This window comes from Betta splendens, chromosome 19 (assembly GCF_900634795.4).
Source record: "Betta splendens chromosome 19, fBetSpl5.4, whole genome shotgun sequence".
In the NCBI taxonomy this organism is placed as follows: Eukaryota; Metazoa; Chordata; class Actinopteri; order Anabantiformes; family Osphronemidae; genus Betta; species Betta splendens.
This window is the reverse complement of record NC_040898.2, coordinates 9,088,592-9,101,747: the sequence shown is the minus strand read 5'-3', so window position 1 is coordinate 9,101,747 and position 13,156 is coordinate 9,088,592. Positions and strand designations below refer to the sequence as shown.

General features: G+C 41.7%; 5 protein-coding genes across 9 annotated transcripts in view; 2 read left to right on the top strand and 3 right to left on the bottom strand.

Moving 5' to 3' along the window:
* The window catches only part of LOC114845737 (uncharacterized protein C7orf50 homolog), a 25,328-nt gene extending 16,526 nt beyond the window's left edge, over positions 1-8,802 (top strand). Inside the window, exons 1-6 of one of the 2 annotated variants that reach the window (XM_029134120.3) lie at positions 1,393-1,502; positions 1,700-1,854; positions 1,942-2,052; positions 7,552-7,754; positions 7,934-8,015; positions 8,177-8,802. In XM_029134120.3, coding sequence (XP_028989953.1) covers positions 1,714-1,854; positions 1,942-2,052; positions 7,552-7,754; positions 7,934-8,015; positions 8,177-8,356 — 717 coding nt within the window. In that variant the 5' untranslated portion in view covers positions 1,393-1,502; positions 1,700-1,713 and the 3' untranslated portion in view covers positions 8,357-8,802. Of the gene's footprint in view, positions 1-1,392; positions 1,503-1,699; positions 1,855-1,941; positions 2,053-7,551; positions 7,755-7,933; positions 8,016-8,176 lie in introns of those variants that run through there. The other variant, XM_055504445.1, reaches the window with a different exon arrangement.
* On the bottom strand, positions 132-1,162 carry LOC121201828 (ubiquinol-cytochrome-c reductase complex assembly factor 4). Of its 2 annotated transcripts, none has more exons than XM_041068401.2 (2): positions 938-1,162; positions 132-586 (listed from the first exon to the last, which is right to left on the bottom strand). In XM_041068401.2, exons 1-2 carry the CDS (start codon positions 1,027-1,029, stop codon positions 256-258), a joined length of 423 nt encoding a protein of 140 aa, XP_040924335.1. In that variant the 5' UTR covers positions 1,030-1,162; the 3' UTR covers positions 132-255. The 2 variants fall into 2 exon arrangements, with proteins under 2 accessions (XP_040924335.1, XP_040924336.1); XM_041068402.2 differs by having other exon boundaries at positions 132-583; positions 938-1,158.
* Positions 2,047-6,886, bottom strand: LOC114845724 (G-protein coupled estrogen receptor 1-like). Of its 3 annotated transcripts, XM_029134096.2 has the most exons (4): positions 6,740-6,886; positions 4,363-6,441; positions 3,870-3,952; positions 2,047-3,604 (listed from the first exon to the last, which is right to left on the bottom strand). In XM_029134096.2, the coding sequence occupies exon 4, from the start codon at positions 3,426-3,428 to the stop codon at positions 2,292-2,294; it is 1,137 nt and encodes a 378-aa protein (XP_028989929.1). In that variant the 5' UTR covers positions 3,429-3,604; positions 3,870-3,952; positions 4,363-6,441; positions 6,740-6,886; the 3' UTR covers positions 2,047-2,291. The 3 variants fall into 3 exon arrangements, with proteins under 3 accessions (XP_028989929.1, XP_028989928.1, XP_028989932.1); XM_029134095.2 differs by having other exon boundaries at positions 3,870-6,441; XM_029134099.3 differs by having other exon boundaries at positions 3,435-3,604; positions 3,870-6,441.
* gnptg (N-acetylglucosamine-1-phosphate transferase subunit gamma) lies at positions 8,796-11,065 on the bottom strand. Its single transcript, XM_029134111.3, has 11 exons — positions 10,909-11,065; positions 10,776-10,830; positions 10,617-10,684; positions 10,475-10,529; positions 10,293-10,376; positions 10,108-10,201; positions 9,822-9,936; positions 9,655-9,737; positions 9,440-9,568; positions 9,285-9,360; positions 8,796-9,198 (listed from the first exon to the last, which is right to left on the bottom strand). The coding sequence occupies exons 1-11, from the start codon at positions 10,970-10,972 to the stop codon at positions 9,119-9,121; spliced, it is 903 nt and encodes a 300-aa protein (XP_028989944.1). The 5' UTR covers positions 10,973-11,065; the 3' UTR covers positions 8,796-9,118.
* tsr3 (TSR3 ribosome maturation factor) lies at positions 11,060-13,156 on the top strand. Its single transcript, XM_029134112.3, has 6 exons — positions 11,060-11,491; positions 11,650-11,860; positions 12,003-12,196; positions 12,291-12,458; positions 12,537-12,591; positions 12,859-13,156. The coding sequence occupies exons 1-6, from the start codon at positions 11,371-11,373 to the stop codon at positions 13,001-13,003; spliced, it is 894 nt and encodes a 297-aa protein (XP_028989945.1). The 5' UTR covers positions 11,060-11,370; the 3' UTR covers positions 13,004-13,156.

The following is a 13,156-nucleotide window of genomic DNA, read 5'->3' as shown; positions in this document are numbered from 1 at the left end:
AGTTCAGCATTTGATGAAACCTTAACTCAACAAAAATCCTCTAATCAGGTTGATAACGTGTTGGTACGGTTTGAAATTAGATATAGATATATTAGATATAAGTATTAAAAAGCTAACACTTCAAGGAGACAAATGTTTAAACTTTTAATTTTTTTTTAAACACTTTCAAAAGGTAATGTCTGGAAAATTTTACTCCAAGTCCAAGCCATGGACGGCTTCACTCACAATTAACATCCTGAAATACATGTACTTAAATTATTCCGATTTCTTTTGGATTTCATCTTCATCCTCTTGTGGACGCAAGGCTGGTAAATGCTCAAACAGGTCAGTATCCAGCTGTTTATCAATGTCTGTATTCTCTCTCAGCGCACACCACAGAATAAAGGCAGCTGCAAACAAGCTGATGGAAAGAACTTTCCAATAGGGCTGCTGGAAGTGGCTTCCCATGGAGTTGTCAACTTTCCAGGTCCTGTGACTGGCTTTACTGGTTGAAAACTTGATGGGCTTGTTCACTTCATCCTCTGTGGGCTTCGACTTGGCTGATCGCAGACAGCTCAAAGCTAGGGACCGCACGCAATGCCATCTACTGACAAAAAGATGAATTGAGATCTAACAGTTTATCACGACACGGTTCATATTCTAAATGTGGACTCAGTATTTTAATTTATCAGTGTTGTGACAGAAGTAGGCGATAATGCCATGGTTGAATCATGACACAAATTAGGTGCTTTAAATCTTATTTAAAAACAAGGTAAAGAGTTGAATTGATGTGTGCATATATTACTGTCCATATCACTAAGTAACACACAATTCCCCGCCAGGAAATTACTTAATTTTTTTGGCTTATATAAAAAAATATTATGTAAACATACATTATACGAATAACAGCATCGTGGTTTAAGCAATTAATAAAGACCCATCACAGATTCGTACTCACCTCACGGCCGAGGTAGCTTTATGGGTTATTATCATTTCACCCAAAGATGCTCGTGTCAAACCGGTTAAAACTCGCCTTACTGATGTAGCCATCTCGAACAACTGATCATCTTATTCCACACCAAGTTTTGTCTGACACTATAAGTTTTCTTTTCAAATGCTCTCCGGTCAGGTCATGTAACCACGCGTGTGTAACCTGGAATACCATCCGCTGCAGCTGTGAAAGATCGCTGCTTGACCGTTCCGCTAACGTGTAGAGGGAGATTTGTTTGATTTATCTTACATCACGATCCACTTGTTTAGCTGCTATAGAAATTTTCTTCCACGAAATTTTAATCACTAATTTTTCAATTCACATTATTTTAAATTATTCGTGTAGAAGTCACAAGATGAACATTGTCGGATCGTCTTTTTACTAAGGGTCTCTGAATCTCTCATACCCGTTAACCAATCACAAAGCAAGAGATATATCCATCCAATCACACTTTGTTCTGGCGATATCACTTCCTGGTAAGGTCGCATGCTTGTGTTCGTTTAGGCTTCCTGCACGTTTTCTCACCGAATAAGTAAGTTTAAATACTAATAGTGGGAAAATCACAATGATTTCAAATAACAACGATATTGTTTTTCTGTGGTATTGTGTATTCATATTGTGTTGTGTCGTATTGTGGTTTCTTACACATAGTCCTCTAACAATTGTGTATACCTATTTACTGCCTGTGTTAATGCCTACTATTAACGCACGTTATTGATTTGTTTGTAGGAATACACTGTGTTATGGCCAAAGACAAATGTGTGAAGTCGCAAACAAATTCTTCCAAAAGGAAGATGAGTTCACTTATCAATGAGGTATGTGCAGAAGAAATAACAGACACTGAAGTAAAGAAGAAGAAGAAAAGGAAAAATCTGGACAAAGAGGTGATTTGCGCAATCCTTAGTACTCAGGTCTGTCTTAGATAAATCTGAGACCACTCCCAGAATAACAAAACTGTTTATTTCATCCAGGAGCTACCAGTACAAATGCCAGATTTGACAGAGACAACAGATGATAAAAAACAAAAAAAGGACAAGAAGCACAAACAGGAACAAGTGAAAGCTAAAGTGCAACAAAATGAGGTAAGAATACATTTTCTTATAATGTTTTATGATGTTTTCAGTAGCCAGTTGGGCTCCGACAGCTGATTTGTGTTGCTGTTGCAAGAATTACATTTGTATGTATGATGGATTTTAATGTACATTATTTTGTGTTAATTATTGGTTAATACATTTAACATCATACAATGTTCTGCCACATTGTCCCACTTTTATTGACTGTCTTCATGGTCATAGCAGCAATATATGTCACATTTCCTGTGTTACGTACTGGATGTATTGGAGTCTGGTAAAACAGTTCGTAGAAGGCTGTTGGAGCTTAATCTTGTGAACTGACTTGGTCCGTCACATATTACATGTGTACATGTGTTTGCTGCTGGTATATAGCTGGACTTTCCTGTGAATGTCCTGTGTTTAGTCCTTTTGCCCTTCTGTTGGAGGAAAACCCTCATTTTAACCTGGAAGGTCTCCCCGAGGAAGCTGTAGATCAGTGGGTTCAGGCAGCTGTTTGAAAAGGCAGCCAGCCTTACAGCGTGTCCTGTCAGGGGGTAGTCCTGCCACAGTGTGTTGCTGCCTGTGTTGGCCCTCAGAAGGTGAATACTGACAAACACATTCTCCGGAAGCCAGCAGAAAAAGAACACCAGAACTGCTGCTGAGATCATGCGCAGGGCTTTCTGCCTGCAAGGCCTCTGCTGGGCGCCGACTTGCACCCTCTGGCTGTGCAGAAGTACCTTGGCTATTCTCCAATAGCACAGGGCCAGGATGCAGAAAGGCAGTAAGAACCCCAGCATCACCTCCAGCCACAGGATCTGTGTCACGTTGGCAAAGCAGAAGTGGCTTTCTCCAGCGTGTTGCACCTGAGCTATCGCGAAAGGCAGCAGGGTGAGCGAAGACGAAGACGCCCAGACGAGGCAGCAGGTGAGGCGTGCCCGCGGCATGCTGCGACCCATGACTCCAGTAAGCGAAACGTACCGGTCAAAGCCCATCCAGGTGAGGAAGAAAACGCTGCTGTACATGTTGACCTGCTGGAAGAGGTTCATAAACGTGCAAAGGCCGGCCGTGTCGTAGTACCCCTGCTTTAGGTTTAACACCTCGATCACTGAATCGGCCACAAGCACAAGATCGGCAACAGCCAGGTTAACGAAGTACAGGTCTGGGGCTGTCAAGTGGCCGCTGTGATCCAGGTTGACTACTAGGATTAGGATGTTCCCAATCAGGCCAACAGGGAACAGGAATATGGTGTAGAGGCTGGACAGGATGAGGCCAACAATGTACTGCTGATGGTTTTCTGTAGCCGCCTGCAGATAACCTGCAGACACCACTACACGAGTGCCATTAATGTGTACCGTGGAGTTATACTCCATCATTACCCCGTAACCTGGGTACATTGTGTTGTCCATATTCCATTGCAGCCCTTGTCTGGAGCTAGTGTTTGTGGTGGCGAAGCATTAGGTCTTCGTAGATGTTCGCTTTCTGAGGATCGTTAGCCCCTGTTGAGTCCGAGGTGCCATCTGTTTCCTCTTGCCGCACTGTGGTCGTCCTGGAGAGACAGAAGAGCCGGTGCCCACTGTTTGTTCTAGGCAGAAAGGGAAAGCTCAGTAAGTCAACACCTTGTTTTCAGGTGCTTTTCTTGCAGACGTAATGCTGAAGACGTCCTGGCCTGGAATTCAGTTCACGTCAATGAACAATACCGTATACTTGGATCTCAGTATTTGGACCCTTTTTATTCTAGAGCGTATTCGTGCTGTAGAGCACATTTTAAAATGACAAAATATGTGCATACTAAAAACGATAACTTCAGTCAGTTGTCTATAGTCTCTGAGGGTCAAAGTATTGCACACCTGCATTTGGGTAGTTTATCCCATTCTTCCAGGCAGATCTTCTCAAGCTCCATCAGATACAGTGACAGTGTGTGAACTGCCATCTATACGCAGTGTCCAGCCACAAAATTAAAAACATATATTAAAAATGGGAAAAAAAGTGCATCTATGATCATACAAACATGACACAGGCATAATTAGATACACGGTGCACTTTTAGTTGACCGGTTCTTTTTCTGTCATATAGTTTATTATGAGAATACATAATTGTGATAGTGGTGGACAGGCATTTAAGCCGTAAACCATGAATTTTTGATTTGTATTTGTTAAGACTTCTCTCTTGCTTCCTGAAATTGATCCACTTCTTTAATCCAAATTTCCTAAAAATCAGCTTTAAACATTCTAATAGTTATGCAGTTTGCTTAAAAATAAAATAATGTAGAATTTGCTAAAGCTACAAGACATTGTAAGTCAGGCAGCAACAAACACTCGCACAGACAATAGCTTAACTTACCGAGGCTTCCTGGCTGTTGTGCGTCTGGTCCCTGTCCTTTGACTGAGAGCTCACAGTGAACCGCCACCCACCACAGCGACAAACACAAGCACATCATGTGGGCGCACACATGCACAAGAGAAATTGTGTCTTTTTAAGCCAGACGTGCAACCCCAGTTTCCTTTTTATCATAGGTTCCATTTAATTCTTTGACTATAGGACAACACTTTTTATTTCATTTGTTTTATTATATGTATTTTGTGTTTTATTGCAAAAACAAGTTCGTCTTTTAACACTGTAACTATACAATTTACACTCACTGGCAACCTGAACAGCTGTACCCACTGATTTAATGGGTGGTGGTCATTTATGCACGCAGCCAAAAAAAAATGCAAGTACATTGAGTAAACATTGAGTATTAACACCTTCCTGATAGCAAACTGAGGAATGATAGGTTTAGTACAGGTGTACCTAATAAAATGGCCTGTGTGGGTGTTTTGTTGTTTGTTTATGTAAAAATATATAAATATGGGAGTCAGGGGACATTTTGCAATAACAGACTACCAACATATTTACACAAAACAAATAGAATATAGGACAGTCTAAGCTCACTGTTTCTTATTTGAGATCAATTCTAATTACAGTAAGAATCTTCTGTAGCAACACCTTTTAATTTTACAGCCTCTTCAAATGACGACTCAATGTAAATATCTATATGCACTAAAATATATATATTTATCTAGATCAATGTTTTTACACATCCCATCTTATAATTATTTTTCTGATACCTTTGCTTATGAGGATTTTTAGGATTTGAGGTTTTTTTCAGGTGCTCTGTGCAAAACATGTTTAGGCAAATAGCTTTTTTAGATAAACAAATTACAAAACAGACAATTATAAAAAAAATACTTTCACTTTCATCAAGTGTGGACATGTATGCGAAACAGCTACACAGTCACTTAAAATGGCAAAAGCATGTTAAGATTTAGAAATGAATACCTTTCTGGTGAATACATCAGATCTCAAACGCCTTTAATATCCATCAGAAGAGTCCTTCTCTATGTCCTGCAGTGTGTCTACGATCTCGATGTGTGGGGCTATGATGTTTCTGTTCTGCTGTGGGCGCCCCGGCCTCTGACAGCAGTCCCTCAGCTGCCGAAACACCTGGACGAGACTGTCCCGACACGGCCTGCGGATGGCCAGCACCAGCAGGAGGCTGACGCTGCTCCCTGAGAACAGGACCAACTCCGCCACGGTGTGAAGCGCACGCTCCATGGGGCTCCGCTCCCCCGTGGTCTGTCCCTGCACTCCTCTCAGCAGCACCACGTTATAGAAGAGCAAGCAGCAAAACATGGCCCCGGTCACCGTCAGGAACATGGGACCCTCCTCGGAGCCTGACAGAAAGCGCCCCTTAGACTTCCACTGCCGGGCACAGCCGACTATCAGCAGGCCCGTTTGGAGGCTGTAGGGAGCCAGAAACACCAGGCACATCTTGGTCGCTGCATATGAAACGCGGACCGGATCCATAATGCATATGTGGTCATGCTGGGCTCCGCGGCCTGTTCCTCTGAGCCCCGCCAGCAGCAAACAGGTCAGAAAAGATGACAGGACCACAAGAGGACCACAAACCCTTGGCTTCCGCAGCAGGGCGTGGGACGGGGGGTCAAAGGTTAGGACATACGCCATAAGAACTAAGACCAGGAGGCCGCACAGGGAAGCCATGTTGATGAAGAAGGAGAGAACAGCACAGCCAAGACCTGTGGTTTCCATGTAGCTGGGCCTGTAGGCCACAATGTGGAGAGAGAGGAGCAGCAGCAGCAGCTGGAAGCTACAGAAGACCCAGAGCAGACATTCCAGCCAGGCCAGGCGCCGCTGAGCCCTGTAGGTCTGAATGAAGCTGTAGAGCAGGAAACAGCCCGCGACGAAGCCCAGACTCGCTAAAAAGCTGTAGAAGTAATTTGCTCTGGATGTTATGTCATTGGCCGCAATCTCAGGCGGAAGGGTGGGGGCGGCTCCCGAAGTGGACGCGTTCACGGTGGCGGCGTCCACGATAAGGATGGTGGAAGTGTTGAGCGCCGGTGCAGCAGTGCTGTGATTAGACTGAAAAACAGCAGAGATAACGGCGTCAGACGAAGTCGCCCACTGCTGGTTTCCTCCCAGGATGAACAGAAATCTAGTGAAGTATCTGCAAAAGTCATTATCTAAATAGAAACATTACATCTCCATGCTCATTTCCTTCCTGCATTAACTGAGAGTTTGAAAATTCCAAATCTCAACCAAATGTCAGTGTATTACACACACAACCCTTGGGCTCCTCTCTCTATTCATTCGCTGTGGCCTCAGTGCGAGGCCACACTTTGAGGAACTGCGCGCTCGGTGAACACACGCTTCCACTCACCATTTCCGCCACCGTTACTCGCTCCTCTCGCTGCTCTGCGTCCGTCTCTGCCGATTAAAGGTCCGAAGCGATGCTTGGTGCATGGAAACGGCCGCTCACTTCGAGCTCCTGTATTTTGGTGGCAGCACCCCACCAGCATACTTTCAGAATGACTTTGTGGCCACGTGATCTGAATCTTTTCCTCCCCTCCCTCGTTTTTTTTTTTTTCTTCAGCGAGGTGCTGAACGATGCTGAGCAACACACTGCGTCCTCTGTTTCGCTTCTCCTCAGTTAATTGCAGCGTGTAAGTTGTGCTGCAGAACAGGCTTTTAATTTTTTTAAAAGTTTAATATAGTGATGAATCACTTATAAGTGCAGGTTATTTTCTGGTGCAGAATATACAGTATGTATGATGGAAACATCTTTAACAGGCTGGTTATTCATGAGCATCTCGGTGTCTATTTTTGCACCACAGTAAACTTTACCACAGTGAATGAAGGCTTGTATGTTGACCTCATGCTTAGATCGCATAGGAAACGTCCCAATGAGCTGCAGTGCAACAGGAAGTGATCTAAACCCAAGCACTGCACTAAGTTATGCTTTAAGAGCCTAGTGCAGCAAAATGACATGTATGTTTTTTATAGTCTCTCAAAATCCAGCTTTTATTTCAGACAGAAGAAACTTGTAATCAAAAGTCAGGAAAGGATCAAAAACTGCTGTTATTGAATGTTTGTGTGATTGGGTACTTTCTGGATGTTTAATAGTTTTCTGTGAATACAGAAGCTCTGTTGGTGCAGATAACTCAAAAGCCTTTTGTTTGTCTGGTGTGGCAGATTGCAGATCCACTCGCTAAAGCAGAGGCGCTGGAGGCGGAGGAGGAGTTGAGTCCTGAGGAGAAACGGGTCCTAGAGAGGAAGATGAAGAAAATCCTGAAAAAGGAAGAGAAGCGGCGGCTGAAAGAAGCAGGAGAGACGCCACAGAAAACGGAAACATCTGGACCAAGTGCATCCGAGCAGGCCTTAGAATACCTCACCTGGTATGAGCCACGCCGGCCTCTCGCATTCTGCACTAGTTGTGTACAAAACCTTGCTGGCTCAAGTGACAAATGTCTGAGTCAGCATCTTGCTGAACTGCTGCTAGTTGTGTCCCACCTGCTGCAGTATCTGCTTTTTTTTTTCAAGTTCACTCATGTTGGGGGGTTTTTGTGTTTTGCAGCTGGGCTGAAAAGCGAAAACAGTGGAAGTTCCAGAAGACGAGGCAGACGTGGTTACTGCAGCACATGTTTGACTCCGACCAGGTCTGATTCTTCCTCTTTCAGAAACACACCCTCTCATCTTCACCAAAAATATTTCACGGCATAGTTTTAGTACCTTTATGAAATGCTAAGGCAAATCCTTAAGTTTTCCAAATATATAAATAAAACTGCAACACAGTCAATTAATAATAGTCGTTTTTCAGGTTCCAGATGAGAAGTTTTCCGTGCTGTTGCAGTATCTTGAGGGGCTCCGTGGAGGCGCCAAAGACACAACAGTGCAGAAGGCCTTGGCTCTGGTTGAAGAGATGGGACAAGCGCCAGATGACGGCCTTGTCCAGCAGAGGGCGCACAGAGCCAGAGAAGTCATCCAGATGCTTTCCTGACCTCTTCCCCACAGTCCTACAAGACCACCTCACCATCAGCAAATCTGAAATCTGTTCAGTTGAATGACTGCCTGGATCTCTGGCTTCAGACCTGTCTTGGTTTTAAGAGACTTAAACTTTTTTTAAATCATCATTCTAGGTTAATGTTTCACCAAAACAACAGGTGCCTCATTTCTCCTTTTAATGTAATTATGTATTTACTAGAATGATGTTTTTCAATTTAGAACAAAGTTTCCAGTTTTACCAGTATGGTCAGATGAAGAGAGATTAAGGTCTTGACAAACAAAACAGAGAGCAGACAGACATAGTGATGGTTTCAGTTAAGCCTCAGTAATGTTTATTTGTCCTAACAAATATATTTGCCCGGATATACTCAAACGCTTGTCATCCACTCTGTGTATTCATGATAAATATTGTGATAAAGTCTGATAAAACTGAATCCAAAACATTGTGATTTTTATTTGAGGGTTTCATAGTATTCATACAACCAACTACCGCAGTAGCAATAACGCTCACTGAATTGGGGAGAAGAGCCAGAGTCTTAATTAAGAGTCTTCTCGCAGGAAGTAAACTCACTCGCTAGCTCGCTGAACCTAATATTATACTGACCTGACTTCACTTCCTGGAATCATAAAATATTCATAACACCTGCTTGTCCCTGTATGAAGACACACATATGAACAGCACCAGATATTAGAGATTCCTGGTTTTTGACACGTGTTATTTTGTAAAGATTACATTTTGACTTGCTCCAGGTTATTTTCACAGCATGTTGATGAGGCCATTGTCTCCTCGTAGGTGTTGATCTTTAACTGTTGCACTTTCTGTGCCATTTGCTTCACCTATGACATTGAGCATGGAACAGTTTAGTTAGTATGTTTCTGCAGCTGAACACTGTACAACTAAAAATGACTAACTTGTTTCTTACTTGAATCAAATGGAATGTTGTGTTGAGTAAGAAGTGCACGTAGTCTTTCAATCTCTTGTCTCTGTTTTTGAAAGTCCTGTACAAAAACAAAAAAATATTTATTAACCGTCTATTATTTACACTAACTATTTAGATTTCTAGATGAATATACATGCCTTTGCACATTTATCTAAAGAGTTGGGTTTTTCTGAATTGGCTGCGGCCTCTGGCATGTTGACTTTCACTCTTTGGCTTTTCAAGAAACCTGCATCTTCAAAGATATCTTTAAGCAGATTATTATAACCCTGAAAAAAACATACACCAGTGATTAATGGAAAGCCCTTTGTAAATAGCTGAATAATATCCATTCTAATGTCTACTAATAACTTACTTGATCAGTAATAATACCCTCATATCGAGCCTGTTCAGCTTCATCCCATTCCTTTTGGAGCGTCTCAGTCAGGGCTGGATACACTTAAACAGAGCAAAAAAACATAATGGGCAACTAAACTTATATTTTGTGTTGACTCTCATTGTAACACTGTTCCCCTGTCTTACCTAAAAGTGAATGAGGATGGCAAACAAGTGGGGTCTCAAAGGTTAAAGAGTACAAACAAGTACTGGGCTCTGAGACTTGTACAAGCCTGCTGCTATTACTGCAGATAAGAATCACCTACCAAACATAAAAAACAAGTGACATCGCTATTTTAAACCACAGTTTACTCAGTGCAATGATTTGGACTTTTTTTTGATAGATACTTGTGATTCATTCACTTTTTACACATTTTATTTGATTGGATATGCATATTAATTGAAACTCAAATGAAAACTTCTGCACACCAACCTTGGTTTCTCTGTTTTTGGTTCCACAGTTATCTCCTTCTCTCATCCACATGCCAGTGAATGTGTTGTTTGCAATTTCCCACTCCTGCCAGATCCTGTAGGCATCACAGGAACCCTCAAACTGTTGGCACATGCCAACAGTTTGAGGGTGAAACACTGTAAATAAGAACGCAATAAGCAACTTACCCCAGTATCCCGCTGTAAGCATTCCACCTGAAAGACTGCTCATGCTGGGTGATGTTGTGAAATGGACAGAATTCATATTTATATCTGCAAAATGAACCAGGACATATTTAATTTATAGACTTTTGCAAAATTAGTATCTACAGCAGGAAGGAATAGAGATGGAAAACTTGCAATATACTCACGTTGACTCTATGAGACTGAAACACTTTCCAGCCAGTCGATGAAGATGTGCAGGGCCTTAAGGAAAATAAGATCGAAAATCAGTGTTCACCTACTGATTTATAATTGTTATAGGACAATTAAACACATAGAATTGAATTCTACCAGACACAGGAGATGCGGATACTTTAGGCTGAAGTCTGCTTCCCTGAGCCAAAAAGGGATTGTTCAACCTAAATTAAAAAATGTCAGCAAAGACCTGGTGTCAAGCCAAAATTACTGATATAATATATGAATGTACATACATTAAATATATTAACAAACCCAAATGTGTTTGGCTCCTCCACAATCTTCATTTTACCGCATAATCCATAGTTTACTGTAGAGAAACAGATTCACCTGAACGAGATGAATTTTATGAAACAAAATACGTACAACTAGATAGATAAATACTTACTGAACATACAAAAGCATAATAATAAACGTATTAAATGTAGTGTGTAATTAAAAAGGCAGTGCATGACTATTTGTTTTAAAGTTGAAGTTGTTACATCCGTGTCTGGCTACTAGCTACTTCTTGTTTTCGTAGCTGTGCGTCACGTGACACGCCACATGACCCAGATCAGATATGAGCATGCGCGATTTACTCCACGACGTGTGACGCGCTTTCCAAGATACAAATTAGTTTCAACTAATTCTTAATGTTTTAGTAGTTGTCTTTAAAACGACGCTAACTAAGGTTTAACTAACTAAGGTGTATCGTTAGAGTGAATAGTGTGAGCGTTGATAAAATGGCAAAACCTTCTGTTTCACGTGCTAGTGTCAGGCCAACGGATTAGCTACTCGGCTAATGTTTGTTAGCTGTAATGCACAAAGCAATCTGACAGCAGATCACTAGTAGTTATCCACCGGTTCCAACATGGGACGAAAGAAACAGGCCAAATTCGTGCGCTCTGACAACAAAGGCAAAGATAAACGGCATAGGATGAAGGGGAAATCTTTAGAGGCCTTTACAGAGGAAATGCACACAGCTTTTGAAGGTAATCACTGGCTGGTTGAGAAGACATGTTTCACTTGTTTTGTGTTATATATTTTGCTTGTTTACTACAAAAAGACACATTTTTATATGTTTTGTGGTTGAAATCGTGCTTGTTCTTGGTTCTTACACAAGTGCTCTGTTCTCTGTCTGCCCCCTCAGCAAGTCTTCACCTTGAGGAAGGGGCAGAGGCCCCACAGGTTAAGTTTCCATGTCCACTTGCGATGTGGGAGTTGGGTCACTGTGATCCAAAACGGTGTACTGGCAGAAAGCTAGCTCGCAAAGGCTTTGTACGCAACCTTCGCCTCAATCAAAGATTTAATGGAGTCATACTGAGCCCAATGGGGACAAAGTATGTGACACCAGCAGACAGGTGTGTTAAGTCATGCAAGGTGATCAGTGTGTGCTTACAAAGATTCTTTCTTAGAAAAAAAAACAAGTTAGGTTTTTCTGATTCCGTGGATCTCTAGTTGGTTGATGTAATTTGTGCTTAACAAAGACCCCTTTTTACACAGGGAGATTATAGCTCAGAATGGGTTAGCAGTGATCGATTGCTCCTGGGCCAAACTGGAGGAAACTCCTTTTAATAAGATGGTCGGCTCGCACCCGAGGTTACTACCATACCTTGTAGCTGCAAACCCTGTCAACTACGGTAAACCTTGCAAGTTATCGTGTGTGGAGGCTTTTGCTGCTACATTCTGCATTGTAGGTAAGTGCTCAGTTGTATTTTAGGAATTGCATTTTGGCTTTCTAACTGCTTTTTAAAAATACTGTTAACTCAACAACTTCTGGTGCTTTTTCAGGTTTTGAGGAACTGGCTGTGCTTCTGTTAAAGAAGTTCAAGTGGGGTACCGTGTTCTTGGAGCTCAATAAGGTTTTATTGGAGCAATATGCTGCATGCCGGTCAGAGGAAGAGCTGCTCTCAGTTGAAAAGGAGTTTCTCTCAACTAAACCGGAGGAGGAGGAGTTTGGTAATAAGGGGGATATATATTGGAGTTGCATCTGTTTTCTTAGAAGAATGCTAATCGCTGCTGTCTTTTTTTTAATAGACCCATTTGATGTTAACTCGGGAGTAGAATGTCGGAATCTAAACAGACGTCAATGGTAAGCATTAAGAATCCAATGTATATGTTATATGACAATAATAAACCATATGTTGGTAGATTAATGATTACTACTGATGAAGTCCTTTTAATTGCAATCAGCTAAAATGCCAAAACCTATAACCTACTGTTGCTGGTGTTGCTTAAATTTCCCCTTGGGGAGTTTAGAAGTTTTATCCTAAAAATACCAGCTGTTCTTCAAAAACACACATTCTTAGTTTTTAATAGGTGTAGTTAATTTAAATAACATTTCTTTTTTCTTATTTAGCACACCGGATGATGATGATGATGATGATTCTATTGAATCAGAGTCAGACAGCTCGAGCGAAGATGAGGATGAAGATGAAGCAGAAGATGAAAAGGGAAGCAGCAGCGAGTCAAAAACAGTGTTGCAACATCCTGATGGAGACTGAATTTAAAAGTACCTATTTTAAATACTGACACACTGCCTACTTGGACTAAAAAGGTTCGGGGCTAACAAACTTTGTATCCATAAAAATTATACTTTAGTAAAAGTGTTTTCCCATCTGTCATCATGGACTAAATAAATGAATATTTGCAATTTC

Coding starts and splice junctions, on each gene's coding strand:
- LOC121201828 (XM_041068401.2), bottom strand. CDS start 1,029: ATGGCTACATCAGTAAGGCGAGTTTTAACCGGTTTGACACGAGCATCT. Junction 587..937: donor AAAGCTACCTCGGCCGTGAG/GTGAGTACGAAT, acceptor TCTTTTTGTCAG/TAGATGGCATTGCGTGCGGT.
- LOC114845724 (XM_029134095.2), bottom strand. CDS start 3,428: ATGGACAACACAATGTACCCAGGTTACGGGGTAATGATGGAGTATAAC.
- gnptg (XM_029134111.3), bottom strand. CDS start 10,972: ATGCACTGCCTTTTTAATTACACACTACATTTAATACGTTTATTATTA. Junction 10,685..10,775: donor GAGGAGCCAAACACATTTGG/GTTTGTTAATAT, acceptor TTTTTAATTTAG/GTTGAACAATCCCTTTTTGG. Junction 9,569..9,654: donor AGGGTATTATTACTGATCAA/GTAAGTTATTAG, acceptor TGTTTTTTTCAG/GGTTATAATAATCTGCTTAA.
- tsr3 (XM_029134112.3), top strand. CDS start 11,371: ATGGGACGAAAGAAACAGGCCAAATTCGTGCGCTCTGACAACAAAGGC. Junction 12,459..12,536: donor ACCGGAGGAGGAGGAGTTTG/GTAATAAGGGGG, acceptor TTTTTTTAATAG/ACCCATTTGATGTTAACTCG. Junction 12,592..12,858: donor AATCTAAACAGACGTCAATG/GTAAGCATTAAG, acceptor TTTCTTATTTAG/CACACCGGATGATGATGATG.